Here is a 26079-nt window from a genome sequence, read left to right as displayed (position 1 = left end):
AATTGCACGTGGCAAGGATCCAATGGGATGGCCAAGTGATTAACGGGAGAGTTTTCATATGTCCCTGATTTTCTATCTGGTGTTAGATTACCAACAGATAAAATGAAACACAATCCTGCTGCTGGCATTGGTTACAAAAGCGGCTACAAAAGCTTGCTATGTTTTAAACATGTATTAGGCACTTGTCTTTCTCCACTGATGGAAGACAGAAGTAAAAATTATAAAGATTTACTGAATCTTTTGGCACCACGAGAGGGTGATGATGACTGGTGACAGTGATGATGAAATAGCTTTAAACTAAGGATAGATTCAGAAAAGGGAGAGAGAATTTCAGGGGCGAGTAAATAAAGCCAATTCATTTCTAAACTGCTTTTAGATTTAATTAAACATAAGAATGCCCCAAATAATGAAATGGCGTTGGTCTCTTAGTCTACATCAAACATGGATAGTAGAGGTAGCTGTCTGAGCCAGAAAGCACTGGTAGTTACCATTCACAACAGGCTTACTTTCTGCCATGTGCTTTACATCTATGATGTCTGTTTTTTTTTTAACAGCACTAAAAATTATTCCTTTTTGCAAATAAAAACACTAAATCTAAAATATATGTGATACAGCAACCAGGAGTGGAATTCCCGGATTCACATCCTGGCTCTAACTCCTACAATTATGGGCATTGCAGCCTCTCTGTGCCTTCATCCCATTACCTCTAAAACTGTAACTACTTACTATGAGTTTTGTGAGAATTATTAGGAGATTAAAATGAATTCATAGCGTAGAGCCCTGTGCTGGAAACACAGAGTCTTCGATAAGTATTAGCAACCATCATGAGGGGGATTTAATATTTTGCCTCGAGTCACAGAGCTAATAATTGGCTGAATGGGTTCATCTGTTTCTACTGCTCTACTTTCACAGAAGATGAAAAACTTTTCCCGGAAAAATGATTATGCGCATTATGAGCCAATATTATCCAGACAACACAGATGTTCCATAAATTTAGACCTAAGTTGAATTTTACTTTAGTTATGTTTTAGATAGATTTTATCACCTATTCCATACACTGGAAAACTTCCCTAATATAATATGTGGAGTGTTCACAGTAATTATCATGGTGTATAAACAAAGTGCTGTGGAAAGAGGTCGATGGCATTGCCAATGCAAACGGATTTATTTCACTTTCATGATTCAGGAGCGGTAGTGGTGGACGGGAGTAATTATTTTTTTCTCTTCCCAGTTGGGTACACATCTATAAATTCTTATCTTCCTAAAATTCTCAAGTGAGAGCTGGTATCGAGGTCAGGGAGTTTTTTTGTTTGTTTGTATACCTGTATCCCTTGAATAATAATAATAGTTGTTGCACTGACCAGTTGTTCAGATCTCTGAATCTCAATTTTCTTTGAGTCATTCTGCAATTTCCATGCAATGCCAGCAAGTTCTTTATCTAAGGAGCCATGGTGACCTGCATTTAACCTAATTTGCTGGTTACATCTGCCTCACTATTTATAAACAAATTCAGAGTGATTTAGTGAACCACAGCTATGTTGTTAGAAGCAGTACACTTAAAGACAGAAAAACATAGCTTGAAGCAAATGGTAACAGGGCACTTAAACACAAAACCCTCTTGCTTATTTCATAGCATTTCTAGTGACACACTAAAGAAAAATGCTTTCGGCTGCAGACATTAAGAGGCAGCTTTGTGATACAGTCTGCCCAAGAAATTAGTTATCAAAACAAATAAATCCTGCAGATGTCAGTGTGCTGTGCTTCCATAATACAAAGCTTGAATTCACAGGAGACAAAGGTTATCAAACTGTGGACTAAGATATAATTCTTTAGTCTCTATTTTCCCTTCTTATAGAGCTGGAAAATGTCATAAAAGTAAGGCAAGGGGTTTATAAACTAATAAGAATGCACATGCCTGGAAAACACAATAAACAGAAAGGACTCTTTTAAAAAATTAAATGGGATTTCTTATGAGACATTTCTCAGCATCGTATCAGGCACAGTAGGTGTTATATGTTTCTGGCATCTAAACCCGTGGAAAAGTGAAAAATTCAAAAGGGAAATTAACACAATGTCTGTTACTGTACGTAAGAGTATTTGCCAAGTCATGACATTAAAATAACGTATTTCTTCGTAAAACTCAAATCCTCCCAAGAAGGCAGCACAAAAAGTATTAAAGGATGAACTTTTAATTATATTATTTAAAATATATTTTAAGGTCATTTTTCTCTATTTCAAACCACATGATTGGCAACAACTTCTATTTTGTGGGACATGGCTATGGGCAAGGCACCATCTTTTATTATTGAGGAATTAACTTTATCCCATGAGGAAAATTCTAACAACTGAAGTTCACATCTTTCGTTAAAAGTGTTTTTACACATTCTAACCTCAGGTCAGTACCTCTTATTTTTTTTCCAGTTTATCCCACGGAGTTCTCAATCCCAGCGCTCTCTGAACTCCACCAAGACCACTGAGCCGCTGTTGATCCTAACATATTTTCGAGCTCAACCACCCCTTGCTGTCCTCACACCCATTTCTCATCCAGCTTAAACTCCACCGTCAACCATTACCATCACCCCCAGGCACCCGAAGTCCACTTCCTAGACTCTCCCCCTTGCTTTTCTATTCGTGTGAGAAAAGAAGACAGAAAAATTTATACATTCCTAACCACTGTGAACAGTTTAGAAGGAAAAAGAGAAGGACACCAAGTCCAAAATATTAGTAATGAGAAGAGAACATGTGTACAAATGAAAGAAAATTAGAATAATAACTTCTATAGTAATAAGAGCTAAGACTGTTGAGAACTTACTAAGCCCCAGCCATCCTGCTAAGTGATTAACAGTTTTAGTACCTTCTATAACTGTCCTTTCACAGATGACAAGGCCAAGGTTTATAGAAGGGAAGTCACCTTCTCTCAAACACACCACTAGAGAGTAGGGAGCCATCCTTTGAACCCAGGCAGTCAATGACAGAGGCTGCGGTCTTGCCCTGTCAGATGTAAAGAAATCTGAAAATCAGGATAAAATGGACAATGCTCCAGGAGAATAAAATTACCAGAATGCAAGCAGATGGATGTAGAAAGCCTCCTTGGCCATGAAGACTGTAAACAAAGAGATGAGGTTTCAAAAGCAACACGAAAATAGTATTTCATTTGCTATTTAAACTGTTGGAGAGCTTAAAAACAGGAGTTCTTGGACATTCTTTTTATGAACACTGACAATATCCTGATGTCAAATCCTGTCTAGGAAAGTACTAGCAATTCACAGGCCTGTCTCAACTGTGACTATAGCTGTAAAAATCCTATGTGATACAGAAAATTGAATTTAAATCTATTAAGAATAATGTTTCAATACAGTCGACTGGGATCGACTCTTGAAATAGAAGGATGATAATATTCACGATCATTTGTCAGATGCTTAACACATGCCAGGCACTGCTCTTCTGATACTAAATCTTTACTGCAAACCCATGAGGTGAAATTGTTACTGGTCCCTTTTACAAGAGAAGGAATCAGGGCGCACGGAGGGGCTGAACTCAGACAGTGTGGCTGCAGAGTATGTTCTTGACCCTGGCTTTGCAGGGAATATATTAACACAGTTCATCCCACTAATTGTTTAAGGGAAAAGAACCATGTAATTATACCGCCAACTCTGAGTGAATTGACAGGTTTTAAGAAATTGACTTATCCTTCAGAAACACAGCATGGAATAACCCTCCACGGATATAAAATGGGTGAATTAGGGTCATATGTACCAAAGATGTTCACAAGTATGACGAGGAGGAAAAACGGAAACTTTCCAAAGAAAAGAGAGTATGATATATATTTATATGTATTTTAAAAATATGTACAATAATGAAACATGATTTCTAGAAATAACGTATAGTAAAACCGTAACTCACAAATGTTTAGTAAATAAAACGTGCAAGCCATTTGCATAACATTTTAGGGATTGTACAATCGTAACAAAAGCACACATCACTTATTTATACTGCACAAAAATACCAGTCATTGGATCTAGGGCCAACCCCAACTGACAATGAGCTGACCTCATCTTGATTTGACTGCATATGCAAACACCCTATTTCCAGGATTGGGACTCGAACATATCTCTTTGGGGGACACAATTCAATTCAATTTATCACATCACCCTATTTTGTAGAGCATTTTGTATAAAGACTTCTTCCTGATCTGTTCATACAGAATCTTCTACAAATACACGGATACATAAGGGATGAGATGGCAAAAAAGAATTCGGTCTTGAGGTCTATTGCACAATTAAATATTAATTGTTTAAAACATTTTCTAGAAAGCTTAAATAAGAAAGTCTCATATATTTTTAAGTTAGCTTACTGAGATGAGTTGCCTCTGTAAGAAACATAATTTTAAGTCCTCATTCAACACTTCAAATTAAAGGTTTTTCTTTCCTGAATAAAAAATTCAAACCATTTTTCTGCTTCAAAGATTTCAAGAAGTCTGGTACCCAATTATAGATGGCTTGATATCTTAGAACAGTTTGTATGACAGAGTAGCATATGGTATAATTTCAGAGTGACACATCAAAGGTAATATTCTTTATGTAAATCCTGAAAATGAAGCAAAAGCACATTTCCTTAATGTACAGGAATAAGGAATGACGATGCCTCCTTATCTGACCATTTTCCAGCTGACACTCTATGTTGGTTCATAAAACTTGAAAGATATTTTGTGCATTTGTGCACAGACAGCAGTTAGTTCTACAAGTATTTTCTGCAGCTTGATTGACTTTTGGGGAAACCTACTCGGTTGGCTCCGAGAAAGAGTGCAAGAGTTAGCTAGTGCTTGTTCGTGTGAAATGATGGGCAGAAAACCCCGCGGAGGCAGCCCAGCAGGAAGGGGAGGGTGGCGGCGTGAGGACGCAGAGACAGGACGATAACGGGATGCCCACACAGCCAACGACCAACTAGCTGGAGCTCTTTTTCACTATTCACAGAGTTCAAAGGCCAGGATCTAAAGCAGGACCACCAGGGTGAAACCGAAAAGGCAAATCATTGGAATTGGGACCTAAACAGGAGACTCTCGGGATACGTACCAGATTTTATTCTCCCACTATCAATTTCTAGACTTTATCAGTCTTCGGTGAGCTGTTAAACCAGGATACATCAGAGTTACACGCATTACACTTAATGGTATATGCTGAATTTGTTAACCAGCTTATACTCTCAGAGTGAACTAACTCTTCTTTGTTTCCAATGTCCCAGATCAAAGAACCTCTTTTAGGTGTTGGAGAGTCAGCTCACCTTAGCCTCTCTCCCCTGAACCTACCAGACCGCTCCACTCCACGCCAGCACCCGGACACTGCAAAGTAGTCAAGTCTGTCTCCGATTGGTTTATTATCATGCCAACCTTATAAAGCCATGCCCAAAATTTACCAAATTAATTTAGTCTTCTGATGGGAGGGTGCAACGGCGGTATTTTTATTCAATGGGAGTCTGACAGGAGCATTAAAATTTCCAAGTCCCATTACACTGTCACTGCTACACAGCATTTCACTTTCTCTAAAGAACTAACTTCAAAATCCCAACACACTTCAGATCACATAGGGCCACCAGCTTCTGTTTTTTAATGATTTCTTCCAAATCTCTTAGTAGGATAGCTAAGAACCAGATGGTTATAAACCAGCAAATCTATTCCGCAGTGACTGAGTCAGCGAGAAATCTAAGTTGTTACAACCTCATTCACGTTGTCTTTTGTATTGAACAATCAATAAACAGAAAAGTCTCCCATTATCCCCACAGTAAATGGACTGCTCATAAAGGCGCTGGACTGACATCACTGGGAACTGAAGTATTATGTTTAGCTACAGACCACGTCACTGAGCGGCTGCAGTGATGTTTTTTCCCTAATGTCACACCCTAAATTTGACTTCTTAAATGCAATCAAATTGATTTCTCTCTTCCTACTGGATATATACCAGCTGTTATTCTGAATTATATCAACTATATTTCAACAACTTAAAGTCATATTTGACTAGGAACGGAACAGTCCTTAAAATCTATTAGTTGTTTCACTGGCTTACGTTTATTAACTTAACTTTAATACAACAAACATGAGAAGTCCTGTAAGCTGGAGTGCACACCGCAAGCACAGAACTGTCATGAGGGACCCTTCCTTCACTCTCAAGCAGAAGTGGAGCCCTCCCAAAATTAAATAATCCACATGGCTCCAAGGATTTTTTAATCAGCAAATAGGAATTTTTTTTTATCAAACAGAAAAGACTTTTGGTGAAATAATACACATACATATTTTATTATAATATTAATGAATAGCAATTGGACTTCACAGCAGGTTCTATTCACTCAAGTCCAAGAACTGATTCTCAGTCTAGTGTCTAAGGCTTTAATGCAGACGCAAGACCAGTTCATCTCTAACGTTTACAGGTTCTCTTGCCACAGGTGGGAGCCAACACAGGTTTTACAACTGCACATCTAATAAAAATGCTAATTTAAAAAGCTTAAATATATGCCCATTACCTTTCTATGTGAATTCAAGAATGATTTTTGACTGCATCCTTTTTTGACTTATTTGTGGTAGGAAAGATTGCATGACACCTGAGAAGTAAAAAACCATGGAAAATCCTTTGGGGGGAAAAATGCTTTCTTAAAATAATCAGTGATAAAATATAAGATGCAAATATATCTTACTGACTATATAAACAATTATGGGGAAAAGAAGGTATTTTAGAAAATAATGTTCCCTTAGAAACAAAGATACAGAACTTGGGAAGAAGAATGTGAATAAACTGAAATGTGATTAACTGATGTCCAGGTGTTTCAGGCACAAAATAATAGGTAAAACTTTAAAAAATTTTAATGATAAATACATTAATATATTGGGATTTGGGTTTTACCTAAATAGTTTTCCTTTTTAATGTGGGGGAACTTACTCAATTCATGAATATTCCATTACAGATTTTGAATGGGAAAAACTGTAAAAATAACTTCATTATATTACAGAATAAATTCAGTGCTTCAAATAATTATTTAGGAAATTAACCAGATTGTTCAGATTTTAAATATTACTTGCTCTCAATTATTTGGAGCTAACTTTTCAGGTTTTGTATACTGACAAAGACAGACATAACTGAGCTCTTTCTTCCCTTTTCCTCTTTTCCTTAATGAAGGAAAGTGGAATCTATTACCCAACCTCTGGGTTTCCAATATCTATGCCATCTGCTCCTTTATTCACTAGGCATTAACTTGAAATTGAACATACTCAAAAAAAAAAAAAAAAAAGAAAAAGAAAAAGAAAAGGGTTCTCTTTTCAAGGAATAGCAATAGGTTCCCTAAAACAACAGGGAAAATTGAAACATACAAACAATAGTGAAAATTATCTTGTTTTGGAAAACCAAATTTCCGGCTGTCATTAGTTTTAATATGTGACATTATTTAAGAGCTCAGAGAAAAGTGAAGTGGTGAAGTTATAAGACAGTGAACAAGAAGGCATGGATAGTTTTGGATATTAATATGTGATACCAGCAAGGTTGGGACAAGTTCTGCTACCAAATGGGGATTTATATTACCCGTTAACAGACTTCTATGCAACCGCCAAGAAGCCATTTTTAAATGATGAAATGAGGTCAGATGACAAGTGAAGAAGAGAATGTAAAAGGAATACAGGCATTCAAGGAAAAAGGGACACTTTGATACATTCTAACTCAGTTTAGCAAAATTAAGTAAGATAAGTGTAGGTGAGGAGGTGTGAGCAATTTATTTAGGCAAAGTGACATCAGTTTTAGAAAAATATAACCTGGTATTAATCATACCTATAAACTAACTCTAAATACAGAGGCTTCACTTCCTTTTAAAGATGACTCAACAAAGCTTCTCCTAAAGATTTAACTATTATTTTAAATTCACTTCTTTCAAACCCGTAGTGCTTTTTGCTTCCATCCATTACAAAATGAATACATCATTCCATTGAGCAAAATCTTTAAAAAGCTCTAATAAGCCAACTAGTATATTACACAGCATGGGGATTCCAAAATGAAAACCACCGCAAGTTCCAACTATCAGCTGCCTTGTATCTCAGTAATGTCAGAGCGCTTTATGAACCGGGAGGCTAACATTCAATCTGAAACGTGTTTAACTTGTAGCACTGAGAGTCCATGAAAGCAACCAACTGCTCCTAGGTCTGTTCTGAGCTGTCCGGGGACTGCGGCTGTGCAGTGCCACACTTCTGCACGGCAGCATTATTACCGCCTTACGAACTGCCTACAGCTGCTCTCAGCAAGAACCAGAATACAAGTCACACGCTTGCCCTAACAACATCTCCCAGGCATTGTTTACTTAATTCTCCGAGTCTGAATGGAAACCTCGAGTCCTCAGACCACCTGGAAGCAAAATCCAAACAGACAGATAACATGCACCCAAACATCTACAAGAAATGGACACGCTGAATTTCTTTGAAGTCTTCCCCAGCACATTCTCATCACAATAAGCCATCCTATTCAGTGCTGTATCTTAATCCTTATGGGCTATAGTCTCAGAAGCAGCTCAAGGTCTTCAAACTGGAGACAGGGCTATAACGGCTTACCTGACTCACAGGCAAATGTCTTTGACGTTTCGTCATGAAAGATAATCGCCACTGCATGCTTCTTTGTCTCCCGAGGCAGTCTGGTTATGTTTTTGATGTTGTGCAGTTCAGTTACCTTGAAAGAAAAATATTCTTAACTTAGTGTGCCATACATGCTTTATGCCAGGTGTTTAAGCAAAACAATCAGTTATTACTGTTTTAAGCCACTTTCCAATGGCCATTTACTGGTTTCTAATGAACTGTAGCCCAAAACCAAACAGAACAAAATGTCTTCTGTTATGCCCTCAGTTTTGGCTATCGGTTGCTGAATTTTGAAACAGTCAAAGTATTATGTAGACAAATAACTCTGTGTAAGAAAGGACTCGTGTTTTTATTAACAGTACATCTGCAAACAACAGCAGGTGTGGCACATGGAAGATTCTCAATAAATTTTTGTTAAATGTTGACTATATTTAACACCTCCTCTCTCTTAACTCCTACCCATCATGCAAATTCCTGTTGTGAATACAGTCATGATGTAACTGACTCTTGCTAATCAGCAGACAAATGACTCTCAAATTCTGGAGTCTTTACATACAAGCAATGGACCTGCTTCCTAGAAAAATGCAGAGTGTTCACAGACCCGTATACTCCCGGCTCCCTCACCCTGTCCTTTCGCCAAGGCTCATTTGTGATTTATGGACCCAGGGTAACAACTCTTTACTCAGGTGGCAATGAATAAATTTTAATAAGCGTGTATTTTAGCTGACGACTCTATGGGTACACATTCCTCTGTTACAACTGGAGTCCACAGAAAAATGAGCAATGGTTTACTTCCTCAACTACTCCGCAAACACAACCTTGCAATAATAACGCTGTAAGAGCTAATTTTAAAATTCACTTGTCAACCTGCTACGTGTCATTATTTCTTTTAATATAAAAGATCTGCCAGGTTCATTTTCATTTTCATTTAGTTCAAATACTTAAAAAATTCTCTCGAGGTTTCTCCTTGGATCTACGCACTCTTGAGAAGTTGTGTTGTTTAATCTTCACATATTTCAGGATTTTCTAGCTATCTGACTGTTACTGATTTCTAGTTTAATTCCATTATGATCCGAGAGCAGATACTGTATGATTTCCATCCTTTTAATCTGTTGTGTTCAGTGGCCCAGCATGTGGTGTACCTCGGTGAATGTTCCACGCGAGAAGCATGTGTGTTCGCTGCTGTCGGATGACCCGTCTGTAGATGCCCGCTACAGCCAGTTAGTTAACGGTGCTGACTTCAACCACGTCCTTCCTGATCTTCTTCCTGTGGGATCTGTCCATTTCTGAGAGGGCGGTGCAGAATACTCTTAACTACGATAGTGGATGCATCTATTTCTCCTTGCAATTCTATCAGTTTCTGCCTCAAGTTGTTCTGCTGCTCTGCTGTTAGGTGCACCCACATTAAGGACTATGTCTTCCTGTAGGACTGACCAATTTATCGGTATGTAATGCCCGGTAACGTCCCTTGCTTTGAAGTCTGCTTTGTCCGAGATTAGTAGAGCTGCTCTGCTTTCTTTTAGTGTCATTTCATCAGTGTATTTTGTTATTTTGTTATTTAACAGTATAGTTTTCTATATCCACTTACTTTTAATCTACAGCTGTCTCTATGTTTAAGATGGGTTTCTTTTTGACAGCGTATAGTTGTGTCTTGTTTGATTCACTCTGACAATTCTTGTCTTTTAACTGGTGCATTTAAACCACTGATGTTCAAAGTTGAGTATTCATATAGTTGGACTTACATCTAGCATATTTGTTACTATTTCTTGCCCTTGGTTTTGTTCCTATTTTGTCTTCCACTCTTTTTCTGTCTTTTGTGATTTTGTGTGTTTTATGATTCCATTTTTCTTCTTTCTAGTGTATCAACTATACTTCTTTTTAATTTTTAATCAACTTTTTTTATCAACTTTAATAATCAACTTTTATTAAGATTATGAAAGCCTAGAGCATTTCAATAATATATATCAATTACTGCATCATTTAACAATTCAATATATATTTCTGAAATACCGATTTTTCATACAGCTATAAAGGCACAAAATACTAAAGTTTAATAATAAAGCACTAAAATAATTAAACATGAAATTAGCAGAGTTTAATTAAAGGAAAAATTAGTTGAAAATAATTCAGGTCTAAGTGAGGAAGTGCCATGATCATTCAAAATACTGAGGTCTAGTAAGTGACAGAAATGAAGCCTAAATATAGGCACACTTAAATGATGACTTGCTCACTGGCGCTATTTAACTTTTATTTCAAGGAGTAATTCCCAAGGAATTCATGGTGAGAGAGTCAGAGAGACCAAAGATGAAACACATTTACTTTTTTCTGTAGGATTTCATAAGGTAGTTGGGTGATAAGATTGCAAAGAGCAGTATTAAACCCAATAAGAGAATTAAAAACAGAGCCAAACAGCACAGAGGAAGAAGGTCTGTACTTCTGCAACCAACCTGTGGACTGGCCACCTGCACCAGGCCAGGTGGCATGGCAACTGGATTTCTAAAGCATATGTTGAAAAAATATATAGACAGCTTCCAAACCTTTCTCTCCTGTCCTACTTTGTTCATGCGGATTACATCTATTAATGATCACTGTAAGAAGTATTAGTACTTATAAATTATTCAATATTCATTTATTAATGTGTTTAAGAATAGTAATAAACTCATTTTGTAACACAAATAAAATTTTAATATAAAAATTCCTTAAATAAAGAGTGGCAATGCTTTTACATTTCTGCAAAACTCTTTAATGTCTGGCTTAATAGAAGACAGCTTAATATTCATTTCTGCTTCTGAATTCTATCTATTGTGATATATGGTTTTGATTAAGTATATCCATAAAGTAAGGTCTCATACAGGTATGAGGTTGTAAAAGGGAAGAATAACTTAAGAGTATTTTCAGACAACTGTAGACATTTTTTGATTCTATTTCCAAACAGACAGTCTTCTAAAGGTCATTACCATGGGGCATCTGGCATCACGTCATACACTTCTTACACTCCGTTGCATTAAAATCCGTATGTCTCCTTTCAACTTTGACTGATTATGGGTGAAACACTGGTTTACTGAGTTATGAAGATCTTATAAATATTGACATATTTCATTACCAATATAAAAAATATTCATTAACATCACCCTTGACGTCCAGTAAAAAAAAAAAAATCTGTTTTGAGAAGCTGTCAAGCTCAAGAATGCAGACACAAGATTCTCAAATTTTAATTTTCACTTGAAAACTTAAAATTTCAGCATTACTAATATATATTGTCAATTGTTTTTCTTGAAAACTGGCTCATTTAATTCATTTTTGAGAAAATGAGAAATGTTCAAGTCTGAATGCCCATAGTTTGTCAATCAGATTTTCATTAAAATAAGTGTCCTTTGAAAAAATTAGCCATTTTGCTTGTAACATCAACAATCACACAAGTGCTTCTCCTAGAGATAATCACCGTATGTCAGTATATAGCTGATGTGTTTTATGAGTTCTTATTTCTTTTTTACATACAGTATTAAAAAGATACACTTAAGGGTCTCGATTTTTTTTTTAAATTAATAATTTTCTTGCTTCATCAAGATTGTTTCTAAGTAAAATGAAAATAAAATGGGCATATGTTTTGCATGTTTATTTGCTTACTTGGGTGGGTTGATGGTAAAGAATACAATGCTTTAGTCCTATTTATTTCTGCTGTTTTGCTTATGCTTTTGGTGTCATATCTAAAAAAATCACTGCCCAGACCAACATCAAGGAGCTTTCTCCCCCATGTTTGCTTCTAGGAGTTTTGTTATATCAGATCTTCCATCTATGTCTTTAATCCATTTTGAGTTGATTTTTGTGTATGGCCTAAGAGAACAGTCTAATTTCATTCTTTTGCATCATAGTACACAATTTTCCCAGCAACATTTATTGAAGAGACTATCCCTTTCCCACTATGTGTTTCTGGCCCTTTTGTTGGAAATTAGTTGATGATACACACTTGGGTTTATTTCTGAGCTCTCTATTCTGTTCCTTTGGTATACCTGTCTGTTTCTTTCTTGTTAATCTTAGTAATATTCTTATCAATCCTGACATTTTACTAATCTCTTATGGTGGTTTTAATTAAGTCAGAGTTTGGATTTTTGAGAACTGAACAGTACATTTTAGAAGCTAGTATAATAAAACTCACTTTATTAGGATAGAGAATATTGATTTTTCAGTAAGAGAAAAGGTGGAAATTTTATTGAATTTTTAAATTACTTCATTTACTACATCTCAATCTCTTTTGAAAGCTTGAACCCTAAGCTTTCATAACAGTAATTTAAATATTGGTTCTACCCTACACATTGTATGTTTCAGTATTTTGGTCATAACATTTGCATAGAAATTTTATAATTGCTTCCTTCCAATAAAATTTATACCAATTTTCTAACAGCTGCTTCCTTATATTTGTCTCCTGTCACTGAAAAATATGAATGTGTACCACTGTAAAAAAAAATCAATATAATTCATTCTTCAAGCTCCTTGTGACAGATATTATGTGCTCTGATATCGACCTCCCACGTTTACTATTTGACAATCCCAATATGTTCATAATCAGTAATTACAAGTTTAGTCTTTTAACTCTTTGAAAGACTTAGGGTCTCTCGAATATTAAACTGCATTATGAAATGCATCATCTGGAAAAAAATAATGTGGATAAAATTACATCAAGTTAGAATTAACTGTAATAGTCACTGCTGGCTGGCTACTCAGCATCCAGTTCCGGCTCCTTCATTTTTAACAGAATATGATTTGGTTCAGTTGTTCACCCCTACACCATGCAGCCCCAGTGCCCTGGCAGGCCTCTCTCACCCCTAGTGGCATCGTAGAACTTGTTATTCCCAGGGTAAGAGTCTCCTTGCTCGGGATTAGCTTAAGAAAGAGAAGATGACCCAAAATACAACCAGTGAGCTGTGAACAGAAGTCTTCTGGTGGCCTCTGATCAGTGTTTTCTGATCTGACTGTAGCCTCCAGACAAAACTAGCCCCCTTACTCAGGGAATGGTGTCCAGTGTGGACATCATAATTCAGAGATGCTACAGCTATCATTCTACTGGACCGAAGATGATGGCAACCCTGAGGATGGCAGAGCTAGGAAAGGGAAATAAAGAACCCAGGTCCTTCACTTTCATTCTGGAGCAAGAGTTACTGAATCAGCCACCCCTGAAGCCACTGTCTTTTTCTGGACATGCTGTAATAGGTGATAATGCTCTTCTTTAGGTTGTTTGAGTTGGGGTTTGTTACTTTCAGCCAAAAACATCCTAGCCGATGAAACAGACACGGAGCTGAGCTCGCCTCACTTAACAGTGGGGACTGGCTGTCCCTCTCTGGGTGGCTGTCATGCAGCTAAAGCCACGACCAGAGTCAGGGCCTTGCCTGCTGCTTCTCACACCAGTGCTCTTTTCCATCGATTTATGCGACAGCTATTGCTCTGGAATCCACACTCTTTATTAATGGCAAATAATGGCTGATCGAGAAATCATTACAGGAAGGAGAATTCAACTACGAAAGAGACTCAGATTTTAGCAATGAGAAAGGATTCCCAGAAAAACTCACGACCTCATTACTCCTAAATTATTTTCAGGTTGTCTATTACAAAAAACTAAAAAGAAACTCTCTATTCAGGTCTAGAAATGCAGAATATTAGCACAAAGGGAAAAATGCACAAAACAGGAAATCTAGGTACCTCCTTCCCTCCCTCTCGCAACGTGTGTAAATTTAGCACGTCTAATAATGTTTCACCGACTCTAAGAACAAAAAGGCTCGAAACAGCTCAGTCAGCGCTAGCGTCTTTCTCCCTCTGAGAGTCACAGCTTTGCTACACAGATACTAACAGAGACCCCACAGCTTCCAGGACTTCACTTAGTAGATGTACAACATTAAACCTTTTAATTACAGTAATGGGTTGAACAGTGACCCCCTCAAAAGATATGCTCAAATCCTAAACTCCAGAATTTTTGGATGTGACCTTATTTGGGAAAGGGTCTTTGTAGGTATAATTAAGTGAAGGACCTTGAGAGGGGGTTATCCTGGATTTACTGTGGGCCTCACATCCAGAGACAATGTCCTTCAAAGAGAAGAGCAGAGGGGGCTCTGAGACAGGTCACACTGGGGACAGCCATGCAAGTGTGAGGGCAGCGATGAAAGCAAAGGAGTTCCTGGAGGCTGGAAAAGGCAAGCAGGGACCTTCCTCGAGCCTCTGCAGGGAGTGTAGGCCTGCTGGCACTTTGATTTCTGACTTCTGGCCCCCCAGAACTGTGAAGAGAATAAATTACCCCAATGTTAAGCCAAATCTGTGGTAGTTGTTAGGCCAGCCCCAGGAAACCCACACGATTACATACTGTTATTTAAAGATGAACAGCCCCAATTTCTGTTTAAAGTCAGTCGTGTAGAATGAAGTTAAAATGACAGAAAGAAAAACATGAAAAATTTGTACAGAGCCCCACGCCTCTGGTAAGATACTAGTTTCTCAAAAAGCGAAGAATGTATCTGTATTTATTTTGAGTCACCTAAAGGTATTAAATACGTTTCCTCCTTCTGTACTTCTGATTAACCAGAACCCGACCGAGTCCTGTAATGTGGCTCCCCAGAGGCAGGAAGATGGCTCATGGAAGCCCAGGGGGAGGGGGAGGTCCGCTGGGCAAGTGCTCCCACCGGTGAGCCCTGTCAGGGTCGGGGTCCCGGGGCACACGCAGTGATAGTAATAGAAAACTAATTTATTGACATTTGATGGGGGCCACCAGCAAGGCTGACCTGATGCGGAGCTGGAAAGTAACTGAGTTAGGGCACCAGCGCCCCAGCATGGAGGGAATCCATGCCCAGAAGAGGCACTGACAGGGCCCAGATGAGAAGCTCGCAATGCTCCAGAGGCGGTGGCCCTGTCCTATCCCTTGCCTTGTTTATAGGCTCCATGTAGCCAATAGCAAGTGGTCTCTACTGGTTTGGGCATATTAACAGGGAACAGAAAAGTATCACTATGGGGGCCTGCCATTAGCTTGAAACAGCAGGTCAAGAGAGCTGGAGAAGACTGTTGGTGACAGCCACTCTCTTCCCTACAGGAACATATGAGGGGACTCCTGTCCAACTTCTGCACACAGACTGAACATCTCTTTGCAAAAACTTCTTCTGTAATCAGAGACTTGCTGGTAATTTTCACCAGAACTAGAAAGCTCTCGGTTAATATTTAAGCATGTCATTACTAACTCTGCTTTTTGTAACTGTGCTCCTTGCTGGCATTTCTGGAATCAAAACACAGGAATAGGTACCTGTTGAACAAAGAAGTTCGATGTTAACTGTACACACCTGACAGCTGGAGACAGTTACCACAAATTGACGAGGATTGCTGACCTAACATATATAAGATGGAAAACGGTATGGAAAGAAGATCAAGGTCTAGTGGCATGAATGACAAACTGACAACAGCTGTAAAAATGCTGTTGCGTCTGTTCAAAAGGCACTATGATTAGGTATAAACTCTGCCAACGCTCATCAGCCATTCAAAGTATCACAATCTGAGTTCCAACTGGAAACAAGAATAGAAAAATCTGAGAGAAACCACTCGCATGTTAAGACGTTCTCTGAATGGTACCCAAGTTCAGATCCTGGCCACAGAGACAAACTACCAAACTCGGTTCTCAGGCAAGATTACATGGATGCTGAAAGTAGCACATCAAAAAATATCACTGATAAAGCTCGAATTTTTATGAAAAAATTAAACACTTACTATATCAAGTATAGAAAAGAATTATCTTTACTTAAAAGTTTATATGCCAAAACTAATTTTACTTCATGCACAAGTTCCAGACACAGTCCATTTATTGCTGAAAACATGGCAAGGATGCTCTATGTCAGTGTCTCAGTGCAACACAGGTCTTGGACAATAAGCAAAGGAAAAAAGAAAGGCTAAGAAAGGAGAAGATGAAACTATCAATATTTGCAGACAGTATGGTCACTGACATACAAATGCTAGCAGAATCAATAGAAAAATAAACTATTAAAATAACAAGAGCTTTTAGCAGCATCGTCAAATACAGTCAGCAACAACAACAAAAAATCAGCAGGATTTCTCTACCCTGGTAATTATTAATAAGAAAAAGACAACACCTTCACAAAAACACGAAGAACTATAAAGTATCTTGGGATTTGGCTGGAGAAAAATTTAAGCCTTAAACGAGAAGCTGAGTAAAGAGAATATTCCATGTTCTTAGACAAATTGCTAAGGCAGCTTTAGAAAGTTAAGAACTGAGTATGTTTGGGAAACAACTGTCCTGCCAGATGCCACAGCATCACGCAATCCAGCAGTCATTTAAAACAAGTGGCGCAGGAGTGGTACAAGAACGAGGAGACAGTACAGAATAGAGAAGTCAGAGAAAAACGTGTGTGTGTGTCTAAAATACACATCATCACAATAATTGAGAGAATAGCTCATTTAACAAATGGCCTAGTGAAAACTGGGTCCCTAAGTATTTAAAAAAAATGGAATTCCTAACTCCATGTAAGACCTGGACACCGGACAGACAAAAGGCAAACTATAACGCTAACTTAATCAAACGTAGGATGGCATCTTTGTGACGCATGGTGAGGGAAGCATTTCTTAAAGAAAGCTGCTGAAAAGCCCAACTCATGACAGATTTGAATATATCTACATTTTCAGATTTCTGTTTAATGCAGGACTCCATAAAATGAACAGACAGACGACAGAGGTGAGAAATCGTTTATAGCATCTAAAATTGGAATGAGACTAGTGTTTAGAATAGACTAGAAAATCCTATAAAACAACAAGAAAAATAAAGGGTCTCTGGTGTGATATGAACAAATGATAAGATCAGGCAGTTCCTGGAAGAATAAACTCTAAAAGCAAACAGGCATAGGAAAAAGTTCTCAGATTCACTGGGGATAGAAAAATGTAGGGTAAAACCAATTGACTATTACTTCACACCCAACAGATTTGGAAAACTTAATGATGGAAGATACCAATGAGAATGTGAGAATATAGGACCCTCAGGTACCCAGTGGATGTGCTGAGTGAAGCCGCATTCTGGAAAGTCATCTGGTTGTACATATCTAAGTACTCACATATTCTTAACGCAATGATCTCATTCTTTTTACATATCCCAGAAAATTTCTCACACTGGGTCATAGAGACACTGCACAAAAATCTTAATTACTGCATTGTTCGTGGTAATAACAAGTCGCTGGCAATCTAGTTTCTATCACTAGGAAAATGGAAAAGTAAAATATAATGGATGCAAGCAATTGGGTATTATGTTAACGGTTAGAGGCAACTGGCAAAATGGACACATAGAAATGCAAGTAGGTCTTAAAAAAAGCCTTAATGTAGCATGAATTAAAAATAAGAAACTTAGTAAGTTACAATACGATGTTACTTAAGTGAATTAACAAAGCAGGGCATGTTCAAGAAATCAACAGTATACACTTATAAGATTCACATAAAGTTTCCCATCAAACTCATTATAACAATTATGGAGGAGGAAAGATGAATGGGATTAAGAAATGGGAATAAAATAATCAAATATTAGAATGATGATAGCACCCATTAACTTAGTAATCGTAATTTAATCAAGCTTTGCAGATGAGTTCTATCAGACCAGAAAAGAAAAGAAGGGAGGAAAGGAGGAATATCCACTTTTCAAAGAAAAGTCAACTGAAGGAGATGGGAAATTCTAGCAGGTCCACCGCTGTGAACAGTTACAAGCCCATCACAACTTACCAACGCCCTGAATCAGTCTTCAGCTCAACTGTCTATGGCTTAGTATATGATAACTCTTAACGTAACTAATGGGCACAAATATGTTTCTCTAGTAAAGGACACAGAGTGGGAAAGAGTATTAGCATGATTCTTAATATATATCAATTCCAAAGAGTATAAAAAAGCCAAAAGAAATTGGTTACTTTCCTATTATGAGACCAACTCGAGGTGAAATCCACGAGTAAACTGCCAATCATGTTTAGCTTGTTTACCTACATAACCGCATCTAGACATGATACTCAGGATTATTTATGCTTTTTTATTTAGATAAAAATATACAGCTTCAAGTAATAGAAAACGCAATTATTAATGATTGAAATCTGGGGTAGGCAAACTATGGCCTATGGGCTAAATTTAATCTACATCTACCTGTTTTTGTAAATAAAGTTCTCCAGCTGTGAGGAACTGCAGTCACCAACTCCAGAAGGAGCCTGGAAGCAGATTTTTCTCCAGAGCCACCAGGTAAGAGCTCAGTCTGACTGACCACTTGACTACAGGCTCATGAAACCCTCAGCAGAGGACCCAGCCACACTGCACCTTACGACCTACAGCGCTGTGAGCTCATGAATGGGTGTTTTTTTCACTCCCAAGTTTGTGGTAATTTGTTATGCAATAACAAAAAGTGAAAACTACTTTTCAATTTTTATTCATGATTAAACTACATAAAAGATCCAAGCTTTGGGGATAATAATGGATCTGACCACATCAGTTTACTTGTAAGATGGAAGTGGAATGAAACAGGAAAGCTGACTTTTATGTCCACCATCAGAGAGCCAGCTGTACCAGCTCTCAGACTAGGAGACTATCATGGTAGCCCCAAGCTTAGAAGGACAATTTCCACCGTACCAAGACAAACTTTATGAAAGTGCAAAAGAGATTAGCAGAGAATTACCAACTACTGCAAATCAGATTAAATTTTAATTTTACAGTACACTGGATTTCTAAACATGATTCACTTGATTTAAAGATACAGAAAAGGAAGACTAGGGGGAAACAGCTGCATAACACCTAAAATTCCTCTTTTTCTCTCTGTTGCCAAAGAAATGGGGAAAATATTTATTTTAGGGGCACTAGATCTAAATCCACTAAACAAATACAAAAATGCTTTAAAAATGATGAAAATAATATCAAAGAAATAAAAGATGCTACATAGATATTTACAGTAAGGTACAAAGTAATAATTCAAGAATTAAGTCTCACTGAAATACTCTTCAAATTGTAAGTTAAAATGAATACACCTTCATTACTTGAAGTGTAATATATAACCTGCCACTGATGGTGGAGAGATAATCTATCTTCAGTGAGCATTATGCAGTTAGCATTTCTCCTGCTGCATCTGTCAGATATTACACAACTGGGCAGACTGTGTTAATGGGTAAAAAAGAGATTTAAAAAAACCCAAAATGTATTGATGATATTCTGAAATAACAATTTAAGGTCATTGGATGTAAATCCATTAAATAAATATAAAAATGCTTCAGAAATGATGGAAATAATATCACAACAAAATTGTGCTACTGAATCCTCTTTCTCAAATTACTGTCTGATTTACCACATAAAATGGCTTGTCTGAAATTACAGGTTACTTTATCATGCAAACTGGCCTCAAAATTTGTCTAAAGTTGGTATGGGTTATTTCCCTGGTTCCAAAGATGGAAAATCTGAGGCAGAAATGACTTGCAGCCATAACTGTTTTATATTTACATATTATCTTACCTGAAAATATCATCTCACTTTCTGAGCTATGACATTATTTGCATTTTATAGACAGGAAAGTGAGAGGAAGACATTGTTTATATCATTCTGTGTTTTTTTTTATGGAGTATCACTGCAGATGATTGCCTAATACACACACACATGGATAGTTTTAAAAAGTAGACTAAAGACTAATTTTTCTGACATAAATCATACTGCTGTTTACTCTAAGTTGAGCCCAGATTTAACCATACAGATATTTTCTAAGAGTCTGATTCTGTATTTCTCAGTGAAAAGGTATGTTATGGAGCCATAGGTTATAAACAAAAATGCTGATTGCTGAGTGATTTTCCATGGCTTCCTTAAACCACACGGAATGATTCTTACTGGAGATATCTCAGATGTTGTAAAATTTCAAGTGACCTTGACTCAAATTTTACAAAGATCAAGTCTAACCCTTGGAGTTCCCTATTATTTTGAGGTCACAACTTCACAAATCCTCTCCATCCAAAGGTCTGAAACCATGGTTTCTCCTACTCGTTCCTGAGAGCTTTATCTCATCAGTGAAGGTACATCCAGCCTTGGGCATCTCCCCCCTTCACCTTATCCAACATAAAACCAACTTTTCCTATTCCATGTCTATGAGTCTTCCCTGACGGACCAACACTAAGGCTCAGATATCATGAGATAATCAATAAATGATCATGGACTAATGGTGACTGTCCCAGGAACCAGTGTGTGTGTCCATAGGCGCTTATGTTCAAGAAACTGAGACCTCTTCAAGCTAAGAGATTACAGATGGATAAATGAATGAACAAATGATACAAACAATGAACAAATGGATAACATGCCTTAACCCGAATAAATGATCATCACTCTGGGAACTTCTGGCAGGTATTTCAGGAGACACCAAGCCTATGATCACTCTTCACAGTACACCAAGTGTGTGCTCATCCATGCGCTTAGCTATTTCTTCAAGGAGTCAGAATGAAATGTTCAAGACCCCACACTGTACGCATGTGCTGTTTCCACACTTGCCAAAGCTTTTGCGTCTAGCTCTAAGGACATGCTATCTTTCTAGGTGACTCTTCTTTATAAAGACATCTTCATCTTTTCCCCAACTCTCCCAGATGTTTACATATAGATAAATGTGGACAACTCCAAATAGGAGTAAAGCAGATAGAATAAAGTGTTGTTTTCAATATCAGGTTATAGGGGATTTGGAAATAAGACTGGTCCTACCTAACACAGGCATCACTTTTCTGGCAAAGTAGAACCGAAACTTGACATAGTTCTACCTTCATTCATCCTTCTAAGGGGTTTTATTTATATTTTACTCCCTACAGATGACACTCATATTTACTTTACTAAAATTTCTATAAACTGTTTCTTTTTCATCTGCTTAGAAAATTAAGGAAAATTTATTAGCTGATTCTATGTAAATTGCTTTAGTTCAGTTTTCACTGAGGATAAATTTGTTTTGAATATCTGTTATGACAATTATATACAGCTACATTTTCAATCCTAATGCATTTTTAATAACTTCCTTCAGCAGCTAGTAATTTGAATTTCAAATTTCTTTCTACCAAGAAGTAAAAAAAAGTATATACCATTTTATTGCAGTTTCATACAAAAATTGATTTATGCAGTAAGGTCTCTCACAGTAAACATATCAAATGTCTAAATGAGACCATTAAGACTCATAAATTTTATAATATGTATGTTCCAGATAAAACATGTCATTAAGTTAAAGTTGCTAAAAAATAATTGTATCCTTAGATTATTTTCCAGAAATCCCTCACTTAGGTTGGAAATATTTCATTCATTTGATTGATTTTTTTTATTATTGCTTTTGAGCACTGTGGCAGACTTTAGGGCATATCAAAATAACTGATTAATCAAAAGTCTAAAGTATTTAAACATTAACAAATAGAACAGTTTGGGAAATCCATAGGAGTCTATTTCTTTAAGCCATCTTGAAAATGAAATCTTTTTCCAATTCTGCAGATCCAATATTTGGACTGACCATTAATTACTCAAGGGAAAACAACGATTTTAAAAACGCCCACCTTTTCCATAAAGACATCTTTAGTTATCTGACCATTAGACGAAAATAAGAGAAATTTAGAGCGTCACCAATGTTCACTTCTGAACAAAAGAATTCATAATGATATGAATGGAAAAAGCCATGGGAAGTGATGGTTCAGTCTTTGATTTTGCAGGAGCAACAATATATTTCAGGAAAAAAACATCACAAACATTTGTGATTGTTTTTACTGCCTTGACGGTTGTCGGGCCTTGGAAGAATTATTCCCATCTGACCCCTGGGGAGGCCTTCTCAGCACCACTCACATCCCTGCCCCTATAGGCGGGGCAGCCCAGAGAAGGGCAGGACACACACGGTCTCCAAAGTTCCGTCTTCCCTCTTTCAACTTTGCAAATGTCAGTATTTTTGATAACTATTTTTGGCAAAATTAACAATTACCTCTTTAGAATTGTTACAGTTTTCAGTTAGGAGTACATTTAAAGAGTCTTGATAATTACTATACATTTTATAAATTTTACTGTTTAGGATTTAACATTTACTCTATTAGCAGCTCCTCATTTTAAATGGGTCTTTTCATAATTTTCTATCATTCCTTGAAATAGCCAGTCTTTTTTTCAGTTGAGTATCCACTTCTTGATTTGTAACTCTTGATAAATTCATAGTTACAATACTTGTGAAATATCTTAGATGTCACCATAAGGCTGGCACTAAAGTCTGTGCCTTTTAGAGAAAGGGGTTTTATTTTATACTGATTAGGCTTTTACAGAGAGGCGTTGATATACACCCACCCTCACGTTCGTTCTACTCGATAGATTTCCTGGGCAACCACACTGTAATCTGGCTGCACTTCTAATTGTTTAATGAAATATATACGTGGATATATCACACGTAAATACCTCAAAATCTAGCATGCCAAGAATGACCTCATCACCCAGTCTCCGTGAACTGGGACCATTCATCCCTCACCCAGTCTTGAAAAGATACCAAGTCCTAGGTCTCTCTCTTCCATTTCCCCTCTATGTCATCACTTACTCTGTCTTTTTAATTCTACTTTACTTGGAAAATGTCACCAAAGTCTCTCTTTTCCTTTCATTTTACCTTTCTCCACTCAGGACGTTGTTGTCTATTTTGGGGAAGTGGGAATGTTTCATTATAATATTCAATTAAGTTGTTTCTCTGTATATAGTCTATTATCCTACCCATGCGATGTGATGTCACACAAATTATTTTTTTCTAAATATGTGCTTAAAGATATGAAAAATGATTTAAAACCCTTCACAACTGCTCCGTTGCTTAAAGATTAAACTCATGGGTAAGGAATTCATGACCCTTCACCTGCCCACTCAGCTCCCTAGAGCCCACCTTCCACCACTGCAGCCCTCCTTTCAGAGTTCACCAACAGATTCCTCAAATTCTCCTCAGCTAACCACGCAATGTGACTTTTCAGGACTTGTAATCACACTTCTTCTTCCTCATATAATGCATTCCTCTCCATTATTTTCTTTTGTCAAAACAGTTATCTTAAGAAGCCCCTTGACCTTCACCTTCTTTGGAAAGTCCTGACTTTGAGAGTCAGAATTAACTCTACCCTTACACTTGTATAACTGCACGTCATCATAGCTCATTATAGTTAGCTTTTTATAAAACTCACTTCCTAGGATTGTAAAATCTTAAAACAATAATGATAATGACCAGCATGTATTGACTGCTCCAAATACTGTTTTTAAAAGTTTTATGCCTCCTAACAGTCCTGGAGGAGAGGGGCAAATACTGTCCCTACTGGAAAAATAAGAGCATCTGTATCTTCTTCATCTTCTGGGCCTCATTCTCTGTCCTGTCCCTAGACATCACAGTCTCACAGAACCATGTATTATACTGAAATAGTATTTTGTCTGTTATACTGAATTGGCTTTAATACTTGCTCCCCAATACATAGGGCAGGTCTCTTTTCCTTTGTAGCATCATGGCAATTACTCAGGGGCAAAATGCACCTCTATGTTACTTATCTCACCCAGTGAAAGCAAATATTTACAGGGCAAGTTTTTACTTTAATTCTAGGAACATCCGAGCCACTTAATGGTAATATAATTTTGATGGCCAGGTAGAACAGATCACAGGTGAGTGATAAAGAGTCACATTACAGAGTAAGAGAAGAGATATAAAAGAGCATTTAAATAATGCTAGCTGAACATTCTAAGAAAAAAAAAAGTAAAAATCAGTGTCGTGGAGCTAGTTAAGACTGCAGGAAGAAGAGTAGTGAGGTTGACACAAATATTTTGGTTTGAAGGCCTAACAGACATTTGAAATTTAACGTGTACAAAGTGAAAGCTTCTAATTTTTTACCCAAAACCTGTAAGACGACAGCCACTGAAGCATTAGGCAAAACTAGCTAAAATAGAGTCAAAATAAGAGACTATTTACATACTTTCCTGAAAGAGGCCCTAAGATTTCTTATTACTGATGAGTCATGTCCAAATTATTCTTTCATATCAGGGCCGCTCTAATGTTATTTAGTTCACAATCACTGAAGGAAAAAGACAAAATAAAATTCCTGAAAGGAAATTTAAATCACTAGGAAACTGAATTAGCTTCCCAAATGCTATGAAGAATAAATTGTAGTAATAAAACCTTTAATCTTCCTAACACCGCCATGAGAGGAGTAAATGTTAGCTGTCACACACCCTGAATCTGGTTACCTAAGTGCTTTAGGAAATCTCGAGTTATAGTCAATGACACCTGTTCAGTTATTTATTAAAGGATGAATTATTCCTGTTCTCACTGTGCTCCTCCACATATCTGTTGTGACTTAATTTTCAGGCTGCAGAGAGAAAGCTCACAAACAAAAAGTGTGTATGTTTTTAAAAGTGTTAGTCATAGTTTTCTAACATTAATTTTTTTAACCTACTTGTAACTGCAGTCATTCTTTTCCTTCTTTGTTAAAATGAATGCTCTCTGGTTCTGGGAAAGACCAAACCCCGTCATTACACACAAGAACCTTCTCATCATCACATTCTCAGCCGACTAGATTATTCCCATTGGCATATAGGTGTGTTACAATAGATGTCATATTTGAAAAAAACATATCTGCTATATATACATTGGCTCAATTTTACAGCCAAACGTCTTGAAAAAACTTGCCTGACTGGCGGCCCGTTTCTTACCTCTCAATATCGCGTAAACTACTCCAAGTGAAATAAGCACCCATATTTCACTGAAACAGCTCATGGCAAAGCATCCAAAGTCCTCTGTGTTGTAAATCCATGGTCCGTTTTCTGTCACTTTTCTCAATCTCTCAAAGTAGACATAGATGACCATTTGTTCAAACTTTTTAACACAGTTTTCTCTTGGTTTCCAATGGTTTACTCTTTTAAAACAATTTTTTTTTTAATTTAAGTATAGTTGATTTACCATGTTGTATTAGTTTCTGGTATACAGCAAAGTGATTCAGTTATACATATATATATTCTTTTCCCTATTCTTTTCTATTATGGCTTATTACTGGATATTGAATATAGTTCCCTGTGCTATACAGTAGGACCTTATTGTTCATCTATTTTATGTATAGTAGTTAGTACCTGCTAATCCCGAACTCCTAATTCATTCCTCCCCCACCCGCTTTCCCCTCTTGTAACCATAAATTTGTTTTCTGTGTCTGTCTGTGAGTTTGTTTCCGTTTCTTACCCATGACATTTTCCCCAGAACGAGAACAAAATAATCCTAAAATGTATATGGAACTATAAAATATGATACCAATGGTTTCCTCTTAATGCTATTCTTCTCATCTTACTGCCTGCTGTCCTCAGATTTCTATTCTGGCTCCTCCCCCCTGCTAATGCTCTAAGTGTTGGAGTGTTAATTGCCTCCTTTTTCTTCATTCTCTCCCAAGGACATTTTATCCAGTGCTACAGAATAAAGTACTAGAAATATGTCAATGACAGCCAAATGAATAACCATCAGCAACGTC

General features: G+C 37.1%; 1 protein-coding gene across 1 annotated transcript in view; it reads right to left on the bottom strand.

Moving 5' to 3' along the window:
• The window catches only part of DOK6 (docking protein 6), a 277747-nt gene that overhangs the window by 162146 nt on the left and 89522 nt on the right, over positions 1–26079 (bottom strand). Inside the window, exon 3 of the mRNA XM_031441762.2 lies at positions 8576–8690. Coding sequence (XP_031297622.1) covers positions 8576–8690 — 115 coding nt within the window. The remainder of the gene's footprint in view (positions 1–8575; positions 8691–26079) is intronic.

Source organism: Camelus dromedarius, chromosome 28 (assembly GCF_036321535.1).
Source record: "Camelus dromedarius isolate mCamDro1 chromosome 28, mCamDro1.pat, whole genome shotgun sequence".
In the NCBI taxonomy this organism is placed as follows: Eukaryota; Metazoa; Chordata; class Mammalia; order Artiodactyla; family Camelidae; genus Camelus; species Camelus dromedarius.
Note: the sequence above shows the minus strand (reverse complement) of the source record. Positions and strands in the feature narration are given on the sequence as shown.